Source organism: Mus pahari, chromosome 2 (genome assembly GCF_900095145.1).
Source record: "Mus pahari chromosome 2, PAHARI_EIJ_v1.1, whole genome shotgun sequence".
Lineage (NCBI taxonomy): Eukaryota > Metazoa > Chordata > Mammalia > Rodentia > Muridae > Mus > Mus pahari.
Genome location: NC_034591.1, coordinates 139,285,839 through 139,296,159, shown reverse-complemented (window position 1 = coordinate 139,296,159; position 10,321 = coordinate 139,285,839). Strand labels below are relative to the sequence as shown.

The following is a 10,321-nucleotide window of genomic DNA, read 5'->3' as shown; positions in this document are numbered from 1 at the left end:
ATCTCAGAGACCTTGACCCTGATATTCCATCTCAGAGACCTTGACCCTGATACTCCATCTCAGAGACCTTGACCCTGATATTCCATCTCAGAGACTTTGACTCTGATACTCCATCTCTTTCCTGGGTATTTACCTACCCCATTGGGCAGAGTTCCTGCAGAAGCACTATGAAGATGTACTTGGATGTGTTAATGCTGTTTAGGTGAATTGATTATTTTCTAATTGCTGATCATGACTTTATAGCACTCCTAAACTCATACAATTATTCTTAAGTGCCCTATAGAATAAAAGTTGTAAATAGACCTCTGTATACCTTCATATGTAATGGACTAATTGTGCTAGGGACAAAAACAGGCTTGGAAAAAATTAATGATCAAGGAAAAAACATTTATTCAATCATAGACCAAAGAAATAGGGCACAAGTGCTCACTATGAAGAAGCAAGACCATAAGAAACTGTTGCTTTGAACTTATACTGAGCTTATACAATGAAACAGTGCTTTGAATTTACAAGCTCCTTTTTTGCCATAATTCCCTTTTTTGTTAAACATTTTATGTATGGGGTAATTTTTTTTCCTACATAGAAGATTTTTGTAACTAAATAGCTATTAAAAACTGAATGGAGAAAATACAGGCTTTGAGTAACCTCTTTCTGCTTCTCTCAATGTGTGTTTGTCTGTGTCCTAAATTTTCTTTCTTTTTTCCTTTCTTCCTTTCTTCTTTTCTTCCCTTCTTCCTTTCTTCCCTTTTTCCTTTCTCCCTTCCTTCCTTCCTTTCTTCCTCTCTTTCTTTCTCTCTTTGTTTCCTTCCTTCCTTCCTTTCTTTCTTTTCTTTCTTTCTTTCTTTCTTTCTTTCTTTCTTTCTTTCTTTCTTTCTTTCTTTCTTCTTTTCATTTTTCCCCTTCCTTTCTCTCTTTCTTTCCCCATTTCTTCTTCCTTCCTTCCTTCTTCCCTTCCTTCCTTTTCTTCCTTCCTTTTCTTCCTTCCTTTTCTTCCTTCCTTCCTTCCTTCCTTCCTTCCTTCCTTCCTTCCTTCCTCTTCCTTCCTTCCATTCCCTTCCTCTTTCTTTCTTTCTTTCTTTCTTTCTTTCTTTCTTTCTTTCTTTCTTTCTTTCTTTCTTTCTTTCTTTCTTTCTTTCTTTCTTTCTTCTTGGCTCAGGGAGAGTTAACTGACTTTGAGCCTCTTGCCTGGATAGCAACAGGCCCCTCAATAACTAAAGGGCCTAAATAACTAAGTTTCTCTCTTAATCCTTTCCTGATATTAGCAGGAGTCAATTGCTAAAAGTCAAATGTTTTTCAACTAGGATGAGCAAAACCAAGTTTATTGCCAAGAGCCCCCAGCTTCTACCCCCCAGAATAGCAAGAGAGCTTTAAATAGCCAGAAGCCTTCAAATTCTGAGCCCCAGAACAGTAAGTAAGAGAGTTTTAATGGCTAGAGGTCTTCAGCCTTTCTCCTTCATCTGTCACTGTGTCCCCATCAGTACCTGGTTGTAGAAGCCAGGATCCCAGTAAAGAGCCTCTCTTTCCTGACAATTCTTACAAAAGCTGGTTATATCCTATCTCTGAGTCATTCTGTTAAATCTTTCTTTGATTTGTCACTTTGTCTCTCAATTAAAAGTTATTTTCAAACATGGGTGCTTCATTATACAAACTACCTTCTTTATTTCAGATGCAGGACTTATTCTAAGGCTGAGCTATACCACAACTAGAGACAGTTTTTGTTTTTTGTTTTTTTTCATTAAATAACACAAACTCAGAGTTCACAGTGTGATTAGATATCCTGTGAGAGGTATTTCTGTATTTGAATTTTAAATCTATATCCTTGTTGTTGGAATTCTTCACCATGAATATTTCTATGATGAGATTTAAAATAAAAGGAGGTAATACATAGTAATGGGTAACATTATGGACTTCATGAGATCAGATAAATTTTCTCCAATGGAAAACACTGAGTATACTAAACACCCCAAGTCAGGTCTCCTATTTAGGAGTAGTTGGGCAGCACAAGAAGGGAATCCACAATATACTTACTTTTAGTTTTTTTACGGTTTGGAGGATTTTGTTTTGCTTTGTGTTTCTTATTTTATTTTACAAATTTTGAATGTTTTTGTTGTTGTTGTTACTGTTGTTTTGTTTGTTTTTTTTTGTTCTTTTTGGATTTCAGTGTTCTTTGAAAAAGAACTTAAATTTGAGTGGATTGAGAGAGGGAGAGGGCCTGGACAAACATGGGGGAGGGGATGGATGTAATGAAAACATATGTAAATTTTAAAATTTTATTAAATATAATGAAATATATTACATAAAAATAAAAATAACAGATCAATGCAATAAAATAAAGCAAGAGTTCAAGGAGAGAGAGAGGGGGAGAGAAAGAAAGTGAGAAACAGATACTTTGGCTTCACATTCTCTAAAAGCATGGTAATTCTGTGGTTGTTACTATACACAGAAGTACATCTGGATGCTAATACCTTCCCTCCTCTCATGTCTCCTACACAGACTCCTTCATCTGTTTGCAGTCAAAGTTGTCCACTTGGATTTAGAAAAACACCTGTTGAAGGAAAACCATTCTGTTGTTTTGATTGTGTTCCATGTTCAGATGGAGAGATTGCAAATGAAACTGGTATTTATAAAATCATTCTGAATGTTGAAATTTGTAGAAACATTTCTGAATGTGGACATTTCTAGAAATGGTTCTGAATGTAGAAATGATAGATCAGGGGACAGGTGAGAAACAGAACACTGGACATATTTATATTAATGTAGCAACTTTCAATAGTTTATGACAAGTTCTTGCCTGGTGGACTTGACAAAGGTTTTTTTTATGTTTTTTTTTATTAGATATTTTCTTTATTTACATTTCAAATACTATCCCGAAAGTTCCCTATACCCTCCTCCCGCCCCTGCTCCCCTACCCACCCATGCCTACTTCTTGGCCCTGGCATTCCCCTGTGCTGGGTCATATAAAGTTTGCAAGACCAAGGGGCCTCTCTTCCCAATGATGGCTGATTAGGCCACCTTCTGCTACATATGCAGCTAGAGACACGAGCTCAGGGGGTACTGGTTAGTTCATATTGTTGTTCAACCTACAGGGTTGCAGCCCCCTACAACTCCGTGGGTACTTTCTCTAGCTCCTCCATTAGGGGCCCTGTTTTCCATCCAATAGCTGACTGTGAGCATCCACTTCTATATTTGCCAGGCACTGGCATAGCCTCACAAGAGGCCACTATATCAGGGTCCCTTCAGCAGAATCTTGCTGGCATGTGCAATAGTATCTGGGTTTGGTGACTGATGATGGGATGGATCCCTGGATGGGGTAGTCTCTGGATAGTCCATCCTTTCATCTTAGCTCTAAATTTTTGACAAAGGTTTTAATCCCAACTCTGAGTTTGTGGATTTCTGAGTTCAAGGCCATCCTGGTCTACAGACTGAGTTCCACAGCATCTAGGGCTGCACAGAAAAACCCAGTCTTCAAAAATAAAATATAAAACAAAGAAAAATCTTGATTTCAACCCAGTCGTTTTGTTATTGTTATTTGTTTTCCTGTTTGTTGTATTGGCTATGATGCCCATATTGATCTCAAACTCCTGGGCCCCAGCAATCCCCCAGGCTCAGCCTCCTGGATAACTAAGACCACAGGAGTGTTCTGCATGTGGTTCAGCTTTGTCTTCTGCACAACTGCCAACTTTCTTTTCTTTGTATCTCTGCTTTTCACTAATGCTTCTATTACTGATGGAGCAGTATTAGTGAGTAAAGGTAATGATCTCTGAATACCATAAACAGTTAGTGCTCCTAAGCTATGAGATGCATTATAAAGCATGACCTTATTTCATGCTTATAATAAATACTAATAATGACCAATATTTTATTCACAAGGGAACTAAACTTCAGAGAAACTATATAAATTGCTATGACTACACAACCTAGAGATAACTGAGACAAAATTCATACTTGTCAAGTGAGAGGAATTGCTAAGAACATTGTAACAGAGTGACATTGAATGCAGATACAACCTTCATTCCTGGGACACTGGGATCCTGGCATACTGGGACCACTTCCTGTGGAGAATAGTTGAAATTCCATAATTATTTGTTCATAACTAAATAAGCATTTCCCGTATGATTTAGGAGTTTTCTTTGGAATTACTTTGACTCTTGTGGGAGCTATCATGATATATTCCCTGGTATGGTAAGCTAACCTGAGATCACAGTACATCTAAGCACTGAGAGATCCCAGAGTATGAGTGATGTTTAGGGCTGTGAGTGATGTGCAGGGCTGTAAGTGATGTGCAAGGCTGTGATCGATGTGCAGGATGCTCTGCCCACTGTCCTCTGACTGCCCTGCTCTCACTTCTTCCTCAAAGTGATTCTCATTGCCAAGCCTCCCCAGCGCACAGTAGCGATGTCCTTCCTTTTTTTTATTTTTTATTTTTTTATTTTTTGTATCTTTACTATACATATAACATCTGTTTCAAAGCACTTGTTTTGTCAGGACCATGTTATTCTCCGGAATGAAATCTTTACTTACCGAAGTCTATTGAAAATAATGTTCTTTCCTTTTTTGTCAGGAAAGTAGTGGTAGGCCAGACTAACTACTTCCTGGGCGCTAGGCTTGCAACAAGTGCTACCAATCCCTTTCCTTTATAAATTTTTAAAAATTAAATTTTTATTGGTTCTTTGTGAATTTCTCATCGTACACCCCAGTCCCACTCATTTTTTCATCCCCATGTGTTCCTACTCTACCCATCCAACCTCTCCCTCCACCAAACAAAAAAAACAAAAAAATTCTTGTTGTGGAAGCTGTAATGTGTCACAGTATGTCCTATGGTATATCCTTATGTCCACACTTCTTTGCTTGCCAATGTCCATTGCAATGACTTGTGGGTCTGTTCTGAGCCTCTGGCTTCTGCTGCTCTATCAATACTGGAACTTCTTTGGGACTCCTCTCAGATATCCTGTTGTTGTCCAGTATCATGAGTTCCTATAGTTTTGGATATGTAGGACCAGCCCCTTCATATAATCCAATATTTCCTAGTGGAGTAGAGATGGGAGTGAGCAAATTAAAGCCCTGATTCTGTACCTAAAAATTATCTGAGATGGTCACTCCACAAGGTTTACTGCTTTCATACCCTTGTGGCCAACTTACCAGCAACTCCTACTAGGAAGTCAAGCTCTACCCTGCTGCCCAGGTAATATTTAGGGTCTATTCTGCCAAGTTTTGCAGCTGTTGAGGGACATAACCAGTTCTGCCACTCTTATGATCCCACTACCAGCTCTTCTGCCTGCTATATAGATGGCAAGGGAAAGGGAAGGTATGAGGGAGTCTCAACTTGGGTGCAACAGTAGCCAGAAGATAAGAGGTAGGACTGGTTCTCTGACACCCATGTTCTTGGGGCTGGCTCATCTACAACCCCCACATCCTGGGTCAGCTGTACTCTGCTGACATGGCAAGGTTCAAGGCCTGTTATCCTGAATGCTGCAATGGGTAAGGGTAGGGATAGCTCTCTGGCTCTTATGACCTTTGGGCCAGCACTTCTACATATTCTAAGACATAAGAGGCAGTGAGGAGGGCATCTATCCCTTACTGCATAGCAGTCAAGTGCTTGCCAGCTCTGCAATGCTCATGCCCTTGTGGCTGGCTCAGATGTGCCCCACATCCCACCATCGGGGTTAGCTTTCTTGTGCTGCCCACAGGTGATACAAAGCTCTTTCTCCTGAGTGCTGCAGCTGTTGAAGGACAAAAGGGGAGAAGGGTATATCTCCCTTATCCATTCCATTGCAGAGACAGAGGTAGGACTGGGTCTCTTATGGTGGGATGCAGGAATTGCCTGTAACTCCAGAGACATGCAGCCCGCACTCCTGAATACTGCATCTGGTCAGGGGTGGAGTCAGCTCTCTGTTTTCATGTCCCCAGGGCCAGCTCTCCCACAATATTCAGGTAAGGGGTAGGGCCATTTGAGCACAGCCCTTAGACATCAGCATGTCCATAGGTGGCAGCCCAGACCAGGGATATATGCCTGGCCTTTATAAAAGACTCCTGCTGCTGCTGCTGCAGGATCATACAGTCAGATGTGGCCTCCAGTGGCAGCACGGGCCAGCACCCAACCATAGTTCTAGGTGGCATAGTTTCTGGTGACTGTTTCTCACTACCCTGTCTCCAGTTCTGCCTAAATTCATTGTCTCCACGGTCGTTTTTTTGTTTTGTTTTGTTTTTTGTTGTTGTTGTTGTTTTTGTTTTGTTTTGTTTTGTTTTCTCTTTTTCTTCCATTTCTCCACTACCTAATTGTTCCTCTTTGTAGTGCCTAGTTCTCTGAGTGTCTGAGGTCATCTCAGGAGTGGTCTCAGGTACTATTTCCTGCTAGTGCATTATGTTGCCAGGCAAGCATTATCTCTGGCAACCTCTGCCCCCACTCCATCCCTAGACCTGCACAGTGCCTGATTCATGGCCATCCCACTGTCCCCAGGCTAGCTCACTGTCCAGGCTGGATGGTACCAGTCTGGTGGTCATCTTGGACTCCCTCCTCATAGGCACTGGGGCCCTCAGTCCCATAAAGGACTCCCAGTTTTTCTAGTCCCTGGCTTGTTCCTAGTCCTGGGAATCACTGGGACCTTGGTAGCACGACTGGTAGTCTCTCAAACTCTCTTTTTTTTCAGGGAGTGTTAGGCTACTAATCATAGGTCAGAACACTGAAGGTAGCCATTGCCTCTCTTCTCTACCACCTACTGATGCAGGTGTGACACAGCAGCCACACCTGCAACTCTTGCAAGTTCAGGCCTTGCTCTGTACTCCTACTAACTTCAAATACCACCATTTTCTTAGAGAAGCAATACATTGTTAGATAACAAGACAAGAAAATATATCTACCTCATACTCTCTAGGAATACCATCCCTTTAAAGTACCTTTAGTTTTACCTTATGTGCTGTGGCAATCTTTCCCTCTTCACCCCATAGCAGTAGTTTCTGTGCCATCAACAGAAGGCTTGATATTTCCAAGTATATGTGCCTGAACCTCTTTTTCTTCAAAGTCTAACATCTACCAAGTATTGAAATACATTATCCTTGAAGTCCAATGCATATTCTTTTCATAACCTGGAACAATAATTTGTTGTGCTTTGCCTTAAAATATTAATTTTGAAAAATCATTTTGCAAGTGTGCAAGTTTATATTTACTAAAATTTTTGAGTAAAATTCAGTGAAAAATCTCATTGTATTAAGTAATTATGAGAATATATATACATATATCTCAGCACCATTCATTTAGCACATTTATGGGCTGTTGATAGAACCTTATGCTTTATATATGCTAGCCATGTGCTCTAGACTGAGCTGTATCTACAGATCATACAATTAACACCACAAAAATATTTCATTACATGGATTAAATTCAATCAGGGCTCACCATACACCCTTTACAATAGATTCAGTCTGGGTTCTATGGCCTACTGGATTTTCAGTGGCTGGGAATACTTCTATTTGCCTTTTAGAATATTACATTTATTCTCCTGTAGAAGTTCAACCAATTTTATTTCCTGTGTATCATTTTCTTCAAACCACTAATGTCTAGCTCCTTATGTCAAAGGATATAATCTTAAAAATCAAAGGGGAGAATGAGAAGTGATAGCCTAGCACATTGAATTTGGAACATGACCATGAAGAAACCACTATCCCTGAAAACAACTCACATATACCACTGGAAACACCTGGTTTAAATTACTCTTTGGAAGAGACAGTAACAGTATAAAGTGATCAACACATTACTGGTATTTTTTAGATTTTTTTTGTAACGTGTAACTCATCATTGAATATGCACTTGTTTTTCCTCCTTCCTTCTTTTGTTTTGTTCTCTTTTCCGTTGTTTTCTTTTCTTTCCATTTGAGAGGAGGCCTCACTGTAAAGTCTGTCAGGCCTGACCAGGAATGTGTGTGGACCAGGCTGGCAGGTAACCCTCCGAGTGCTAGAATTTCAAGTGTGCAGTATGGTTGGTGCCTTGCTGTAATTATTTTTCTAAGTAAAGATGGGTCTCATACAAATGTCTTTCAGAGTGAATGTCATCTAAGCTTAGTGAATGAGACTTCCCATTCCACTGCATTTGAATTAAATATTCAAAGATATATATATATATATATATTTTTTTACACATTTAATGAAAGATTTTGGCAACCTCGAGGAGCTAGAGAAAGTACCCAAGGAGCTGAAGGGGGCTGCAGCCCTATAGGTGGAACAACAATATGAACTAACCAGCACCCCCTGAGCTTGGGTCTCTAGCTGCATATGTAGCAGAAGATGGCCTAATCAGCCATCATTGGGAAGAGAGGCCCCTTGGTCTTGCAAAGATGATATGCCCCAGTACAGGGGAACCCCAGGGCCAGAAAGTGGGAATGGGTAGGTAGGGGAGCAGGGGGATGGAGGGTATAGGGGACTTTCAGGATAACATTTGAAATGTAAATAAAGAAAATATCTAATAAAATAATAAATAAATAAATAAATACACAAATACAAAAAAATATTCAAAGGCTTACTTTTACCTGTGTCCTTTTTAAAAGACACAATGTGAAGAAAATAACTAAATATTTCTAGAAAACTTCAGGAAATTCAGGTAACTTGAATACATGTAATAAATATTTATTGAAAATTAAGTGCAAAATTATTTTGTCTTTAATAAACTTCTAATCAGATTTCAACCAAGGAAGGATATTAAGGATACCACCAATGCAATCATGTTTTATCCTAAGAAAAACGATTCACTTAAAATGTATTGCATTTTTAAATGTATTAGCATTATTTCTAAAACAATGATATATCCTTTAGAAAAATTGAAATCAAAGAAACAAAAGGAAATACCACAGCTCCTAAACATAAATGTCAGTAAATGTTAGGAAGATTTCATTTCTAGTCCTTCCACTCAGAGGCCTTCTCTGGCAGTCTGGTTCTTTTTGGAGTTAGCTGGGGTGGTGTGGGTGGGCAGAGCATCACAGTGGGACAAGACTTGATCTTGTGAGATATTTTGGGTTGCTTTTCAATAATAAAACATATATCTGTCTTAAGTCTAAGTTACTTTGCAGTAGCAGCTGGCCCGCCTCTCTCAGTTCCTCTTGGGGCACTTAGCACCTCACAATGAAACAGCTGGGGATGAAGTCAAGTAGCCTTTGTTCTTATCTCTGCAGGGACTTGGAGCCTGGGACTCCCAGCCTGCTAGTGTAATTCTAAGGAAGAAGAGGGACACTCTGAAAAGTGATTTTGATATTTCCCTCTAAGTTCTTTTCCAAAAAAATTCTCTCCTCCAAAATTATCTCTCAAAAAAGTTCTTAATTTTTAAGTTCCATTTTAATTTCTAAGTTATTCTACTGTGCTGTCCCTCTCCTTCCTATCTTGCTCTGTCCTCCTGCCTTGATGTCTACAAGGTATTCATTCCTAGTGTTTTGTATCATTTCTTAGGGAGTAGAACACATGGTTTTCCCAAACATTTATCTGTCTTTTTTTTTTCTTAACAAAAGTTCACTAGAGGTGCAAACATAAATTGAAATCACAAATTGAATAAAAAATTTACAACAGAGATTGTTTACATATGTATCCACTATAATTCAACATTCATTATCTGCCATTACTACTACAGGTTCATTGAAATTTAAAATCCATAATTTTTGTGACTAAGCTATTATTGAAGTTTTGTATAGAAAAATCAGTCAATATTTTATCTTCTGTCCTCTCACTTATACTAAATCTTAGTTCCCTTTTCATGACCTTTGATTAATTGTTTTACATCCTCTTGGAATGTGTTCTCAGTTGTAGAGTTCTGCTTTCTATCTCAGAGTCAGTTAGCTGGTGAGACTTGAAAACTGGAAAGTTCTCACTACAGTTTGTGTATCAGAGAAGACTTAATAGCAGTTCTCTATGATATGGGTTATAATAATGGCTGGTATAATTTTAAGAATTCTGGATGCTCATAGTCAGCTATTGGATGAAACACAGGGCCCCTAATGGAGGATCTAGAGAAAGTACCCAAGGAGCTGAAGGGGTCTGCAATCCTAAAGGTGGAACAACAATATGAACTAACCAGTACCCCCCAGAGCTCATGTCTCTAGCTGCATATGTAGCAAAAGATGGCCTAGTCAGCCATCACTGGGAAGAGAGGCCCCTTGGTCTTGCAAACTTTATATGCCCCAGTACAGGGGATCACCAGAGCCAAGAAGTGGGAGTGGGTGGGTAGGGGAGAGGGGCTGGGAGGGTATAGGGGACTTTCAGGATAGCATTTGAAATGTAAATGTAGTAAATACCTAAAAAAAAAAAATGGGAAAGAAAAGAATTCTTACAGAATCATCATTAAGAA

The 10,321-nt window shown here is 39.4% G+C and overlaps 1 protein-coding gene and 1 pseudogene across 1 annotated transcript in view; one reads left to right on the top strand and one right to left on the bottom strand.

Annotated features, from left to right (window-relative positions):
• Positions 1–10,321, top strand: part of LOC110316723 (vomeronasal type-2 receptor 26-like) — a 29,898-nt gene that overhangs the window by 17,449 nt on the left and 2,128 nt on the right. The window contains exon 5 of the mRNA XM_021191177.1: positions 2,494–2,617. Within this exon, the coding sequence (XP_021046836.1) occupies positions 2,494–2,617 (124 nt within the window). The remainder of the gene's footprint in view (positions 1–2,493; positions 2,618–10,321) is intronic.
• LOC115063518 lies at positions 6,650–6,767 on the bottom strand (annotated as a pseudogene).